The sequence below is a fragment of the Engraulis encrasicolus genome, chromosome 15 (genome assembly GCF_034702125.1).
Source record: "Engraulis encrasicolus isolate BLACKSEA-1 chromosome 15, IST_EnEncr_1.0, whole genome shotgun sequence".
Taxonomy (NCBI): domain Eukaryota; kingdom Metazoa; phylum Chordata; class Actinopteri; order Clupeiformes; family Engraulidae; genus Engraulis; species Engraulis encrasicolus.
The window spans coordinates 2093198-2110083 of NC_085871.1; the positions used below are offsets into that span (position 1 = coordinate 2093198).

General features: G+C 40.6%; 1 protein-coding gene across 1 annotated transcript in view; it reads left to right on the forward strand.

Annotated features, from left to right (window-relative positions):
* The window catches only part of scyl2 (SCY1 like pseudokinase 2), a 30384-nt gene that overhangs the window by 9928 nt on the left and 3570 nt on the right, over positions 1-16886 (forward strand). The window contains exons 6-17 of the mRNA XM_063216791.1: positions 42-263; positions 867-983; positions 1463-1588; positions 2266-2442; positions 8553-8675; positions 8803-8916; positions 9275-9407; positions 11958-12076; positions 13062-13162; positions 14082-14151; positions 15052-15114; positions 16622-16741. Coding sequence (XP_063072861.1) covers positions 42-263; positions 867-983; positions 1463-1588; positions 2266-2442; positions 8553-8675; positions 8803-8916; positions 9275-9407; positions 11958-12076; positions 13062-13162; positions 14082-14151; positions 15052-15114; positions 16622-16741 — 1485 coding nt within the window. The remainder of the gene's footprint in view (positions 1-41; positions 264-866; positions 984-1462; positions 1589-2265; positions 2443-8552; positions 8676-8802; positions 8917-9274; positions 9408-11957; positions 12077-13061; positions 13163-14081; positions 14152-15051; positions 15115-16621; positions 16742-16886) is intronic.

Sequence of the window (16886 nt, forward strand, 5' to 3'; positions counted from 1 at the left end):
TTGTGTGTGTGTGCGTGTTCATTTGCATTTGTATGGATTAGGTGAAGTATGTGTGTAAAGAGTGGGACCCCAACCTGCCTTCGCTGTGCCTTCCCAACCCTGAGTATGTGGCACCAGAGTACATTCTGTCTGTCAGCTGCGACTCTGCCTCTGACATGTACTCTTTGGGTATTGTCATACACGCCGTCTTCAACGAGGGCAAGCCGCTGTTTCACGTCAGCAAGCAGGACATCTTCCGCAGCTTCAGCAGACAGCTGGACCAGGTAGGGAAATGTAAACGCTACTGTCATGGTTGAAAATAATGCAGCTTGCTACCACAGCATTCCTGCCTTGTTTATGGCTCATTCTTTTGAAATTGGTTTTCGATAGATCCAAGTTCATTCTATCGACATCCATTGTAATTGCTTTCTATTGCAACAGATACAAATGTCTGAAAACACTATTGTTTAACGATCTCTGAGTACACCAAACTGCTCCAAGTTTGTGTTTCAGAACCCAGATCTGAGAACCCATTCTATTGCACTTTCCAGAGGTGGACGTCTGGGTTTCTGACTACTGAGTTTCAAAATAATGAGTCATTACTACCAGGGCATTCTGATTGGGTGATTTAGGATGACTATATGTGGGTAAAAAATTATTCGGCTGTTTTTTTCTGTAGATTGATGGCAGTAGAAATCAATAGAGTTTAGTTCAAACTCAGTGGGATTTAATCCCTCATTTATTGGATGGAAATTATTAGTAAAATCTGGCAGCCCTGTTTTCTACATAGAAAAAAACGTATAATAACAATGTTCTTGAAATCCCTAAAGGTGCTCTGTGTAATATCTTTAAAGTGCCTCTTCACTTCTCCACCTTTTTGTGTGCAGCTGAGTCGACTCAGTCCAACAGTCTTGAGTAAGATCCCCAGTGATGTTTGTGAGCATGTAAAAATGCTGCTGAATGTCACAGCCAACGTTCGGCCTGACGCAGATCAGATGACAAAGGTAAGTTCAGCCCATGGAAAAAACAATAGCAGTTTCAGCAGGGGCCCTTGATCTCTAAGCCAGTGGCCCCTCACCACCCTCAAAATGAAAATAAAATAATAGAAATTCATTAAATTCTTATTTAGTAATTGTAGTCTTAATTGTAGTAAGTTATCAAAACTGCATTACATTTCTTCAGTGAAAGTCAACCTTGATGTCCATGCATTGGATGTGAAAATCCTAAAATTGTGTCATCCTTTGAGGGCCCATGGTGGATATTCTCACCAGGGCTTGTAACTCACATGAACCACCAGCTTTATTTGCCACCTTGGTTAGAACTCTTGATTTAACCATCGCTAAATCGCTCGTGACATTGAAAAGCGATCACTGGTGAGCGGGGGTGAACTCTATTCAAGTTTGAATTGTGCATCACCCCCTGTACTGTCCCTCCACTGTTTGCTGATTGGCTGGTTGCTGGTTTTGTTCTCTGTTTTGAGCAGATTCCTTTTTTTGATGATGTTGGAGCCATGACGCTACAGTACTTTGATACACTCTTTCAAAGGGACAATCTTCAAAAATCTCAGTTCTATAAAGGACTTCCTAAAGTGCTACCCAAACTTCCAAAGGTATGGAGATTTTTTACTTGATTCCCCAGATGGTTTTGTGGGGGATTCATACACTGTATATTAGCTAATATTTTCTGTTTAATAATAATTGAGAATGCACTATTGTTGCTACATTGTCCTGCAACTTGCTCATTTTCATACAGTTGAATGTGCGCTGATGTACGTTGAAATGGGAGAGCAATTTCTATTCTATTTCTATTCTTCTATTCTAACGTTCTCGAATCCCAAAGTAGCCATTTTGGCAGTTCCTTTGTTTCTGCAACAGAAATCAGGTTCCAGAAATGATTGATCCAAATTGATGGCAGTGTGTTGCATTTGGGATAGACGTGTAAAAACTGTTATGTAAACTCTACTGGGCTCTGGGTGCATACACTCCTTTCCATACGTTTTGGCGCCTATCCATGTTGTTGGAACAACAGCTAATAACCTGACTTCCAATTAATCAATTCGCTTCAGAAGTCACTCATATGACTGCTACAACCCTCCCAAATGAAGTTTAATGTACAAAAATAAGTTTGTTTATTGCCCCCTCAATGATGTCTTCTTCTTTTTCTTCTTTTCAAGTTGCATATTGTGATTTCATTCTTTCTTGTTTAGTTCGTTAAAAAGATGATTTTGAAAATTGTACTTTTCTATCAGGAAGGTGATTGATTGATTGATGTTTGTTTGGCTTGCAGAGAGTGGTGGTGTATCGGATCCTTCCAGCGCTGACATCGGAATTTGTTAATCCAGACATGGTCCCGTTCATCCTGCCCAACGTCCTCCTGATAGCTGAAGATTGTACAAAAGAAGAGTATGTTAAGCTCATTCTGCCAGACCTCACACCTGTTTTCAAACAACAGGAGCCTGTACAGGTAAGGCCATTTGCCTCATTTCACGACATGCTTTTATTGAAGTGTCATACAAATGGGTGCATGAAATAGAATTATTAGTGTTAATGCCGATGGTAAGGGCACAAAATGTTTCTCGATACTTTTTTTTGGCAGCAGTGCAATTAATGTGTGAAGCAGCTGTTCTAGAGGTCTGTTGGTACAAGGGCAATACTGTACCATTTCTGGATATAAGCTCATTTTTATACCTCTCCTTCAGTTAAATAGTTTTGCCTTTCTTCTGTTCTTTCAGTGGTTCTCTTAATCTGGTGATCCTACTCTTAGTTACTAGCTAGCAATTATCACTGAATAGCTGGACCCATAAGATTCAATGATGATTGCTAGATTAGCAATTTGCAATTTGCACTACCAGACTCGGAGAACCTCTGGAAGTACAAGTCGGGTACAACTCAGTTATTTATCTCAAGGGGAGGTGTAGAATTAGCTTGTTTCCAAAAATGATGCAGTATTACTTTATGTACAGTTCTTTAAAGACTGGCATATGACTGTAGTCAGTTATGTGTAGGCAAGATTGAAGAAACATTTAAAGCCGTCAATGCACGTATATTGCTGATGTGTTGTGTATGTTCTTGGGTGCAATCTTTGTAAAAATGCTCCTGATATTATAAAATGTTATGGCATGCCATGTAGCATTACCTATAGCTTTGCTTGGGGTTTGGTTTGACTTGGGTGCTTTGTAAGGACCTGGCACTTACCATTTAAAGATCCATTAATGTTATATTTGAATTAGAGCTGTCAAAAGGGCTTTTACAGGTTAAGTTATTTCACAGATATGCTGGTTCACTGATTACTTGTCAAGTTAGGTCAGTGTTATTGTCAATTTCTTTATATGCATCCATCATACAGAATTGACCTTTACGTTTCTTACTTTCCCATGCAAGGACATAGACCCAAAGAGATGGACAAAGACATACTTTAGCCATAGACAAGAACACATGCAGACATTTAAGTGCAAGACAGGACAACAGAGGGCATACAGCTGAGGTCAATATTAGCCTCCCTCCTGAAATGAGACATTAGACTCAGCAAGAATTACTATTATTAACAAGTTTCTGTTACTCAGCTTTTAAACAGAAAAGGGCAAATTGTATTGGCAAAATGATTAGCCCCATGTCATTAGTAGTCAATAGTTACATTATTACGTTACTGGTACATTGCATTACACTTAGCTTGCACTTAAATCCAGAGTGACTTGCAGCTGTTTACAGTGCCTGGAGCAGTATGGGGTTAGGCACCTAGCTCAAAGGCCGTGAGGTGAGGAATGGAAAGGGGGGATTTGAACCTGCGACCCTCTGATCTAAACCTCTTCTCCTTTGTCTGAAACTTTGTTGATGACTTTTACGGGCTTACGGAGGTAACGATAGCGCAGCTTTAGAAAGGCAGAATATATTCGGCTTCTGTGGATAATAATAAACTCCTGGACTATTTCCAAACTCCTAAATGCTTCGTTTTGTGAGTAGAGACCATATTTGTACTACTGTCGAAGTTTGGTGTCATGACATGTAATTTTTGTGGGGTAAAGTTTGGAGATTCTGCGAATGCCCGGCAAACTATTCGAAATAACCACAAATAACTTGGTAACTCTGCTAATGTTCGCTCAAGCCAGAAAACACTTCGGCTGGACTACTGGATGGATGTCACGGTTCAAATGGCATTAGGGTGAATCTACTCCGAACCGTTGCTTTAACCGTTGCCCATAGTGTACCTTTTCTATGCCACAACTGTGGCAACATAAACACAACGTGAGTCGTTGTACAGTCACATGTCAGCAGCGTGAAGAGCAGTCCGAGTGCTCGAGGTGTCTTTTCTGACATGTACTGCGTATGGTCTCTGGCAGAAGAAGTCCAGAGGTGCCTTTGGTGGCTTCGCACTTGGTTGTAGAACAGGCGATTGTCAACAAATAAGTCTGTCGAGTGATTGGCTAGTTTGCATTTCCCGTAAACAATTTATAGTTCAGTTATAATAGAAAAATGCCTAAATGACCAACTGCAGGGATGTACTGTTGTTGTTTTTTTTTGTTGATTGGTTTTACAGTTTTTGTACTGCTGTCAAAGTCATGTCATCAAATCTTATGGTTTATTATTCAAGTTAATATTTGTTTGAAATATCTTAGTTAATTTGAGGGGTATGGAATAAAAGGCACTTCTTCTTTGCCCTTCCATGTGCGTACCATGTGTGCTGGGGTAGCATGTGTGGGGGATCAAACGAGATAGTCTTGTTAGGAGCCATCATGGTGGGGTCAAGGAAGCATGGTACAAACATGGTACAAAATCAGTGGCTCCTACTGTATAATATTCATGCAGATGTACAACCGTGACAAAAATTGAGAGACCACTTCGATTTGCTATGGATAGGTATGTGTTTGAGCAAAACGAACATTGTTATTTATAAGTACCGACAACATTTCCTCCGAATTTCGAAAGAAAATATTGTCATTTAGATCATTTATTTGCAGAAAATCTCAAATGGTCAAAATAACACACAAGATGCAATGTTTCCTAATCTCAAAAAAAGGCAAAGAAAACGAGTTGATATTAACTCAAAAACAACATAATAGTAATATATTAACTTAGGAAGAGTTCAGAAATCAATATTTGTAGTCACTGCTTTCATGCCTTTTGGTATGTCTTCCATTAGTTCTTCACATTGTTCTTGGATGACTTTATTCCAGGCCTGGTGCAAGAATTTAAGTTGCTGAGCTTGGGTTGATGGCTTGTGACCATCCAGCTTCCTCTTGATCACATTTCAGAGGTTTTCAAGGGGGTTTGGGCCTGGAGTTTGGACTGACCATGTCGGGGTAATGATCTGGTGGTCCTCCATCCACAACTTGATTGGCAAGCTGAGTGGCCGAAGTATTGTACTTCTCTTAAAAAACTATCCTCAGTGTTCAGGGGTGTTGTCAGAATAGAAGGAATCATGTTTTTGTATGTGGCTTCAGAGACGCGTCGTTTGCAAAGATGAATCTGACCAATTTCAGCCTTGCTGAAGCACTCTCAGATAATCACCTATTCTCTGGCAAATTTCACAGCAGGTGCAAGATAATGTGATTCATAGACCTCCCCATCCTGTCCCTCCCCATCCATCCATGTCTCTGAAGCCATGTCACTGAACCAAAAAACACACACAATCACTTAAAAACTCCAGATACATATGCAACCAAATCAATACACTTTTTATTGCTTTTAATTGTGTCTGACGGTGTTGACAAAAAACAAGGTATGATCGGAGAAAAACCTGATTTCTGAAAAAAAATCAAAATGGGGAGATTGGCCTTGTGCATTTCTGAAAAGCCAAGACCTTTGTCTACGAGGATATAATTTATTATTTTGTTATTCACTTCGTTTTTTTCTTTCAAGATTACAACCTGTTTTAGCCACTTTCTCAAGAATCAGTGATTATTTATTTACTGTTAATATATCTTTTATTTTGTGGGCATTTGTGGGTTGCTACCAAACAGAATCTCACTGTATTTATATAGTGACAATAAAAGCACTCCACTCTACTACTCATGTTATTTTGACCTTTTGAGATTTTCTGCAAATAAATGATCTAAATGACAATATTTTCTTTCGAAATTCAGCTGAAATGTTGTTGCTAGTTTATGGTATGAAATTGCAATGTTTATTTTACTCAAACATACATTTCCATGGCAAAATCAGAAAAACTAAAAATTTCAAAGTGGTGTCTCAATTTTTGCCGCGGCTGTAGTTTGGTTCAACAGGTTTTCATTGACTATTTGCCAATTAATTTTCAGTTAATTTTTTTCCGATTTGTCTTTTTTGCACTCCCAGGCCAGCAACATGGTGAGTGATACAGATAAAATAAAAGTGAAGATGAAAGTGTTTTTCTGATCGGCGCATAGGCAGTGAAGCTAGCTCACCACTAGCTTTTCATCTTCTTAACGTATTATTGGGGTCAAGCAGACAAGCTGTGAAGGCATCCATTGTTTTACTATCTTTTTTCCTTTTTTATTGAAAGTCTGTGACAGTTTTCATTAAAGGGGCTCCAGGTAGGATTAAAAGTTTAATTACTCACGGTCCCGAGTCAGCCGATGCTTATGCGAGTCATAAGTAAGCGAACGATGGCTCTCGCGGCCACTTCCTCAGTCCGCTGTCAGAAAACCCCACGTACAACTTCTGACAGCGTGGTCCGAAGGAGTGTCGTGGGAAACACTTTTCATTTGAAAAATCGCTTTACATACCGAATTCTGATTTGTATCAACTGCTGGCATTCCGTGATGAAAAACAGTCTCACAGCGGGTTTATTTCAACAGCATTTTTTCATTACTGTGTAGATTTTGAGACAAGCATGCCACGGGCACCGCGCAAACGACGTCATCCTACCTTGTGCCCCTTTAATATTAATTTTAGTCAGAGCCATGGAATTCAGCGTTCTGACAATCGGCGTACAGGAAGTCGGTTTATGACATGATTCACGTAGATTCAAATAATTCTAGGAAATGGCTAGGGTGACATAAATGTATTGAAATGAATGGCATTTACCTTTACTACACTTTATGTGTTCAACTATTTTGGAACTATGTCAACGGAGATGTGTGGGCCATCTTTGAGTAAAAATGGGACACAGAGGTCAATGGGATTAGCCTAACTGTTTCTTCCATGGCTCTGATTTTAGTACCTCAAGTTCTATAGCTACCACAAGCGGTCACCACATTGGAGGTAAAGCTTTACTGTTGATTTGTGGTAGCCAAAATCTGACCCATGGTAAAAGGGCGTGACTTGGGCACTCTGTTGGCTCCACTGAAAAACAGATGATCTTCAGACCATAACACATATCATGCGATTTTATTTCAAAGCATTAAGTCATTAAAATCCTATGTTACTTAATGGCTTCAAAAAGGTTCTCTTGTCTCACTTGAATTGTATAGACTCACTGTTGCCATGGCAACTTTTTTCCCAGCTTCCTGTTTGGCCCCCGCATTGCTGCTTGCACCCACACACCTAAAGTAAATGAGACTGGCAGCTGGTAATACCGGGATCTGTGGCCGCCATTTTACCCCAGACTTTACTCCAGACTTCGCACATCAAACAGTTATCGCTTCGGCCTATAACATTAGGAAAACTGGCATGTAATTCATCCTATTTACATGTTATTTATGGTCAGTAAGGACTAATTCGGGGTAGGCTAATTGATGTCAGTGCAGGATTTCTATTAACCTGGTTCTCACGCAGATGGATGTTTCACAAAGTTTAATGAAGATGTACGAAGCACGAAAGGTCTGCGTGAGAGCCAGGGTAGATTTCTATAGGCAGCTACGACATTCCATGTTAGTTGTCTATATAAATATGGTAGCTATAGTGTTCTGTATATCACCGTGTCTCCCAAGTGTTTTTCCTGCACCGGCAACGCATATTTCAAGTATGTCCTTCCACCAAATTCATAAAGTACGACGAGGTCTCTCAAAACTTTGCAACCAGGGCAGGCACAGAATGCATCTTTCTGTAGGCTATGGGCAGTTTGTGTCTCAACTCTGGGCTTGTGTTGTTGCTGGGATATCCAGAGTGTCTTTGTGCAAGTGATGCAACAATTAGCTGGTTGAATCAGTGACTTAAAAAAAAGCAAATACATTTCCCATACACAGTCATGGCTATCCAATATATATATTTTTAAATCCACAAAATAGTATAGACCACAATGAAAGGATTCTCTATCGTAGCCTGTATTATCCAACGCTGACACAACGTTTGGTTGGTAGGGCGGATGATCTCTTTCATCGGAGTGAGGATGTAGATGTAAGAAAATGTGACAATCCTTCTGAAAATAAATAAAATACAGTTTAACAACTTTGCTTTGGCAGTCTGCTGTCCCGTGTAAGGCTTTTGCTCGCAGCTGAGTTAGTTCGGGGTAAGATGGTGGCGTTGTGTCCCGGTTTCCACCTAGTGTTTAAAACTGTTGCCAGTCTAGTTTACTTTAGGATGGTGCTTGCACCTAATATATTATATTGATAGTTTCATACAGTTCTGGTAAAAATGTGTGAAATGTTTTGTGGCTATTTGTAGCTGGTAAGCACTTCTTTTCTGTTTAAAACTCATTGAAGTGTTTCTTTTGTTTAGATCCTTCTAATATTCCTGCAGAAGATGGACCTCTTGTTAACAAAGACTCCAGCGGAGGACATTAAGAACTCTGTTCTTCCTATGGTTTACAGAGCTCTGGAGGCCCCTTCCATTCAGATACAAGTATTGATTCACATGTTCACTAGTTCTGTGCTGTAGTTCTTGTACATATTCAATAAAAAATAAGGTTGTTGGATTCAATTCAGCTCTATGTTTTCAGTGCTGTCATTAAAATTCGTGTTGCTTGTAGGAACTCTGCTTGAACATCATTCCCACCTTTGCCAATCTGATTGACTATCCCTCCATGAAAAATGCACTCATTCCACGAGTCAAAACAGCCTGCCTACAGACCTCCTCGCTTGCGGTGAGACATCAGCCCTTTACTGAACACAAGATGTTACATTAGATTTCCCTTACAATATTGTCATTAGGTTTTGGTAACACTTCCAAGTAGGTAATTTTGGAAGTAGGTAATTTTATGATTATTTCTACATAATTTCCTGGTGATATTTTTAACCATTTATTGCATGTAGTTTTTTTCTTTTTACAATTACAGTGCAATGTCCTCACCAAAGCAATGCAAGTGTTTTCATTTAAAGTATTAAACCTCTAGCTATTTGCATCATGACTTACTTAGAGGACTTACATGACTTACTTAACCCTGAGCTTAAAATATTTTGTCATTTTTGAATGCACAATTTAAAATGTTGTTCTTTTTTCAGGTTCGAGTAAATTCTTTGGTGTGTTTGGGGAAAATTCTGGAGTACCTTGACAAGTGGTTTGTCATCGATGAGATTCTACCTTTCCTGCAGCAGATTCCCTCGAGGGAACCTGCTGTCTTAATGGGAATTTTGGGTAATGGACATTTATGGCTTTCAATTGCAGCACCACACTCACATTAGGGATGGGACTGAATTTTCGAATATTTAACATTCGTTTAAATTTAGAATAGTCCTTTTGACTTAAAAAAATTGAAATCATAAAAAGGCAACCCCCATATCTCTGTGGACCTCCCTTTCTGTCTCTATGGACCTCCCTTACTCCGTTAAGTGACAATGAAGATTAGTGCAATGTTTCATTGAATTTCTAAATTTGCTCAGGAAGTATGAATGGATCGGCTTTCATTTTCAACATAAAAGGCGTGGAAAAAAAGTCCCACATACACTGTTTACAACCAGGAAAAGCAATATTCGAATATTATTTGAATATTTGAATAGTGGCCATCGATTTATGAATGGATTTTTTGCCAAAATTCCAATCCCTAATTCACATACACAAGCATGAGCACGGAAATGGGTGTGTGGGTGTGTGCACAGGGTCTTGAGTTCAATTGTCCTTCCACACCGACAATCTGTGTGCATGTATATGCCATGCCATTCAAACACAACCTGTCCAACACTGTGCAGGATAACTGTTGAGCAGTCATGGCCTAATGGTTAGGGAGGTGGTCTTAAGATCAGACCTCTCCCTACACCTCCATCCATGGCTGAAGTGCCCTTGAGCAAGTCACCTTACCCCATATTGCTCCAGGGACTGTAACCAATACCTTGTAAATAACTCTTAAGTTGTTTTGGATAAAAGCGTCAGCTAAGTGTAATGTAATGTAAATTAATGGATAGAAAAAAGACTTGTGTTTTTCATGGGACCCTGCGCAAGCCCATGCAGAAAACTCAAACTTCAATTTCTATCTCAAATGCAGGCTTGTTCGCACATCCGCACAGGACCCCATCTTGTCACCAAACAGACTCAACTCTTTGTTGTGGAAGGAATAAGCTGTTTTCATGCTTTCTAACCTTTTCAGACTGTGCAAGAATAAATTTGCCTATGCCCTCGTGCATGCAGAGAATCCCAATGTGGAAGACTAAAGGTTAAAACCCTAAGGTTGAGCGTGCCATTACTGGCCAGATGAACAACAGTAACTCGGGCCTTTCGTGAAGTCTTTACAAGAAAAAACTGAAAAAATCAACTTTAAGCCTCTTGGTACCTTTACGAATAGCCTCGTTTCTCGTAGTTGGGCGACGAAAGGGGGAACTGACATTTGGGGTAGTTTGCTTCTGGGGGGAAGAATAATGCGGACGGACGTCAACAATCAAGTGCGCGTGAAGGCTAACTGGAAACGACGGTAATCAAACATTTCAAACAAGTGATTTACGGTTAAGTTTAGGGTTAAGTTTAGGGTTAGGTTTAAGGTTAAGGTTAAGGTTAGGGTTGGGGTTAGGTTTAGGGTTAAGGTTAGGGATAATGTTGGAGGAAGGGAGACATGGCATGAAGCTGACACAACAACAGCGCTTCTCTCCCGGAATGCACGCTTCTCTCTCTCACTCGCTCTCTCTCACCCTCTCTCACACCCACTGTCGACGACAGCGCGCGTTGCCCAACTACGAAAAATGAGGCTATATCGTAGCGGCACCACGAAGCATGTAGTTGATTTTTCCCGAAAATGGGCTCAGATGAAAGACATTTCAATTGAAAATCAACTTAAAACCTAGACTGCTGCATGTTATTGATTAGTGGGTGTCCGAGTGAATCTTCTGTTTGACATTTTGATATGCTCGAACACCAACATTTCCGGAGGGAGAAGAAGGAGTAGCACACAGGAGCTGAATGCAGTTCAGGGAAACTGTATTAAAAAGTCGCAAATAAAGAAAAGCCAAAGATGCGCAACGCCTTCTTCTCCCTTCTGAATCACTGTTTTGGAATAAACAAATTTCTTAAGAAAGACAGAGGCGCCAGTTCTACCTTCACTGAACATCAACATTTAAAATATTACTGGTTTTAAAATTAACTAGTGAATACTCTTTTCAGACTACTAACTTTGATTAGAAATTATGTCACATTTGTCGGAAGCACAGTTGTTACTAAATGTGATGCTTACTCCAGGTTTTGTGTTGTGTAGCCAATCATTGCACTTAAAACGGACATCCCAACAAAGTGGAATCACCGTTATCCATCATTGGGCCCTCAGTTGAGAGTTGTCCTTAGTTTTCCTGGCTTCAGCAACACACTCTCAGGATGACCTTTATAAAAAATGTAAAACATAATATTAAGCCGAAAGCACAACTGGGAAACTCCAACTCCCATTGTCATTGTGACACAGCACACAAGTGAACACTGCTCACAGCGAAATTGCATTTATACCTCACCCGTGCAAGGGGGCAGCCCCCAATGACGCACCAAGGGAGCAGTGCAGCGGGACGGTACCATGCTCAGGGTACCTCAGTCATGGAGGAGGATGGGGGAGACCACTGGTTAATTACTCCCCCCAACAACCTGGCGAGTCTGGAGTCGAACCGGCAACCTTTGGGCTACAAGTGTGACGCCCTAACCGCTTACCCCCATGACTGCCCTTATCACAGTCTTATTCTGTATTTGTACCTTTATTTTCACTCTGTTTATTTTTTTTAGGTATTTACAAATGTACCTTTACCCACAAGAAGCTGGGGATTCCAAAAGAGCATTTGGCTGCCAAGAGCCTTCCTCATTTGATATCTCTGAGCATCGATCAGAATCTCAATTTGAACCAGGTAAACATTTGCATCTAATAATTGACCTATGACTTATTTACAGTTGATGACAATATTAATAGTCCCCCTCCTGAAATGAAACGTCTCTCTTGATTTCTTAAGCCGGGCTTACACTGTGCGACTTTTTGCACGATGTTGTCTTTTTGGGAGATCGGCCGAATTCTTGCTCAATCTTGAGTCTCGCATTGTGTAGTGTACATGGGGTAACGACGAGCAATTTCATCTCACGACCAGCTTGCGATGTGCAATCGTAGAGTTGCAAGAACATCAAAACGGTTTGAAATCCTTATCGTCCCTCGTGAGTAAATCACACAGTTAAAGCATTGCTACTCATGCACAAATTGACAGGGTGGTGGGAATCACTCTTGAGCTCGTATAGTGTGAGGACATGAGTCGTAAGATGTGAACTTGTAAATCGTGAAATTCCCTTGTGCAGTGTGAGCAAGAGCTTAATACCCACAATTGAAAATATCGCAGTGTATGCTCGCCTTTAGTGAGAATGACATACAACACTACATGACCATACAACACTCTGCAAACAAAGACACTATGGAGATAATATGCAATGAGTTGAATTTGGATTTTTTTTTTACATTATAAAAAATGACAAGGACAACATTTTTAGTCCCCTGATTATTATGCTTATAGTTAATACGGTACCCTTTCTGAATAGTCAACAGGCTCTTCGATTAGTTGTTAACTGTGGTAGTTGGACATTATCTCCATAGTAGGCCTATATTTTGTTTCAACTTTCAGAATAACAGAAACTTGTTGATTATGGTCATTCTCACAGCAAAATCAAGAGTGATGTCAAATTTCAGGAGGGGGCCAAATAATACCGTCCTCAACTGTACCCTTCATTTTAAATCATCGTGTTTCGATCGGTAAAAACGATTTCTTAAATATAAAATATGCTGTTGTATGTCTTGTTTAGTAGTTGACAACGTCTGTAACATGAGCTCCTTTTGTAACCTTTTTTTTTCAGTTCAACTCCTTCATAGCAGTAATCAGGGACATGCTCGGAAAGATGGAGGTTGAACACAAGACCAAACTGGAACAGCTACATGTTATGCAGGAACAGCAAAGGTGCAGGAAAACTTTTTTAACAATTATATATTATGTAAGGCTGGGGATATGCTTGCAGCAGGACACGCGTGCGCGGGCACATGTAGTGCACGAGCGCGTTGCTATACAAATTTTATGTCAAATTTGCGGGAACACCTCACACATGGTAGGCAGATGCCTGCGTATGGTGCAATATTGACAGAATCGCGAGGGTTGATTTTCCGAACATTTTGAGTTTAGATGTTGAGTTCGCGGTAGAGAGTCAAACAGTGGTGGAAAACATTAATGAGAGCCCCGTTGGCTCTCTGCCCCCTAATTGATACCCCGTCCAGTATCGTGCGAAGTTCTTCGGTTGTCCTGAAGCAAGTATGTGCACACAATTGCATGCAATTTAAGGCAGACTGCAAGCATATCCCTATTATATATCCATATTATTTTTTTACTTTTAAGTATTTACTATGAAGTATTGACTTTGAACTATTAAATTGAAGACCAGTTTGTATCTTGGCAAGCCAGGCGATAGCATGAAAACATATAGTCTGGCACTGCACAGGTGAAGCTGTTGGCATCAAACCACAGACATGTTGGGCTACGGTTCAAACTGTTTAATTGTGCGTAATGACTAACACTGTCACCATCTTACGCCCTCCCTTACAACTTGCTCATCTGATAAAAACAGAACAAACAAAAACAGATACTCTGCTGTGATACAAACCTAACAAATGATTCCTGACACCCAGATAGTGTTGTGTTGGAAGGTTTGTATCCTTGGATTTTCTCCTACAATGCAGTACTAGGTCAGTTTACCAGGCAAAAAATAATTCTGCCGCTAAGTGGTTTTGTTAATTGTAGTAAGCTATTAATTTTGGCTAAGGATTAGTCTGTATGTACATGTAAAACTACATGGTGTCAATAATTGGAAGTTTATATTTCTCTGTAGGAGCCTTACTTACTCGAACCAGGTGAACCAATCTGGAGAGTCAAACAGCACATCCAGTAGTACAAATCAGGTAAGAGGGGAGTGTGCTTTGCTCTCCCTAAATCCAACACTACACCTACCAACACAAATCAAAGAACATAAGTGACTGATTTGGCATGCTTAAATTAATGACATGACTTTGAACACATGTTGAATAAATACGCTCCCTCACTGACTACAATTTGGCCAAAACTCTGCAGCGCGAATTATCACTTGCACAAAGTCCTCCCAGCATATTACACCTCTGCTGCGTCAGTTACACAGGTTTCTAATAAATTAAAGCATTGACTTCACTCTGCTCCTTTTGACTTTTAAGGCTCTCCACAACATTGCCCCAGCATACATTACAGACCTATTAAAGAGTTACACACATACATCACGTTCTCTACAGTCATCCTTTGCAGGGCTATTGGTCTAACCTTGCTAAGATCTTACTGAGCATAATGGGTGGCAGTACTTTGTCATAATGTTACTCCTAAATTATGGAACGCCCTGCCACCTGAGGCACAGTATGACCACGGTATCAAAATTCAAAAGTGTGCTGAAGACCCACCTGTTAGAAGTAGCATATCGATTTGGAATGGAATTCATTTTTCTCTCCATCTTCTATTTAGTATTATTTTATTTTATTTTAAGGTTTAGTTTTTGGTTTCTAACATGACCTTGGGTGTTCTGAAAGCCACCATGTGACAAATAAAATGTATTATTATTATATGTAGTAGTAATCCGGCATATTCCAAGATGACAATGCCAAGACTCCTCAGGCTCACATTTTGGAAGCATGGTTCAGGGAGCAATGTTAAGACTCTAGAAAATCTAGAACTAGAAAGTACAAGCTTAAATTGCAGCCTGTGTTCTCTGGTTGCCGTGCTAGGTTAAAATGTGATTGATTCTTCACACAGATGTCAAGCATTCTTTTTCTGTTTCTTAGATTGAAGATCTCTTTGGTAGCAAAGATGTCAACTCTTCCTCAAGTGCATCACAGCCCTCCAGAGTGAGTAGTTGATTTTGCTCTGTCATGCATATGTTGTCTATTGGAATTGCAATCTGATTGGCAAGTCTATACAATTGTCCTTAAGGCCAGGGACATGCCTGCTGTGTGCCTTAAATTATGCATGCAACAGTGTTTGACCGTGTGCACATACTTGCTTCAGGACGACTGGAGCGCACTTTGCAGAAGTTTGCACGATACTGGAGGTATCATTTAGGGGCCAGGTAGCCAACAGGGCTCTCATTAATGTCTTCCACCATTGTTTGACTCTAACGTGATCTCAGCATGGAAGTTCGGAAGATCGCCCCCCACAGTTTTGTCATTGTTGCACCATACATGCACGCCTGCGTACCTTGTGTCAGGTGTCTCCCCCACACATAAAATTGATATAAAGTAAGCATGGCCACACATATTTTATATCAATAGTTTATTAACATTTAGCTCAGAATTCAATTGATTATCTTTTTTTTAAATAAACATTTTAGAGATATTTTTTTGGTCTTTTACGACAGGACAGTTTGAGAGGTGGACAGAAAGCGAATGGGGAGAGAGAGAGAGAGAGAGAGAGAGAGAGAGAGAGAGAGAGAGAGAGAGAGAGAGAGAGAGAGAGAGAGAGAGAGAGAGAGAGAGAGAGAGAGAGAGAGAGAGAGAGAGAGAGAGAGAGAGAGAGACAGAGAGACAGAGGGAGAGAGAGAGAGAGAGTGTGTGTGCGGGAGAGAGAGAAATAGAGAGAGAGAGAGAGAGAGAGAGAGAGAGAGAGAGAGAGAGAGAGAGAGAGACAGAGAGAGAGAGAGAGAGAGAGAGAGAGAGAGAGAGAGAGAGAGAGAGAGAGAGGTTTACCTATTTCAATACGCTTGCGTGACCACAGTAGTTACACCAAAGAGATAGGACATTAGTCTAGAGGTGACCCCGTCCCCTTTTTCACGGCAATCCGGTAAGTAGACCGCTAAACCTGAGCAATGTAATTGAATTGAATTGAAGAGAAGAAGGGTTAACCTCTGTCAAAAAAATGGCTTAGAGGGGGGTGCTGTGGCGCAGCGCGCTAAGCCCCCCACATTTGGGCTTGCAAGCCCACGCGGACCCCGGTTCGAGTCCAGACGGAGTCATTTCCTGCTCCCACCCCGTCTCTCTGTCCCACTCACTTCCTGTCACCATCTCAGACTGTCCTATCAAATAAAGGCATAAAAGCCCCTAAAAAAATTGCTTAGTAATGTGAACAATTCCACGGACACACTACACAAGGACTTAAGTTGAGATGTGCTGCTAAATATCTACCTAACTAAGAAGAGCTGATTTTAAAATGTATTTTTATCGGCTCATATGATTTCTATGCAGATCAAAATGGCCACTATAATGAAAGGTGTAATTAAACCACATGAGCGCTTCGGGGACACATTGATTCTTCTCTTTCTTCCCTTCTTTTCAATGTTCAAGATTTCAATGTGTTGACAAAATGCTCCTTCAGCGTTTGTCCCCTCATTATGCCGCTTCTATGCATTTTTCTCTGCAGGTGTCACTCACACTAGAAGAGAAACAGAGGCTAGCCAAGGAACAGGAACAGGCCTCCAAACTGCGAAACCAACAACCACTTGAACCACAGAGTGTAAAACCAGCTGCGCCCATCACAAAGGTATTTAACACATATCATGGATTACATTTGTTGAGGACTTTATGTAACTGATACTGTTACATTTGTTGGTGCATTAGTGAACTGTGTCAAAGCCGCCACCCCCTTATTCCTAAGCATCATGTACCTGCAAATTACCAGGGGCGAT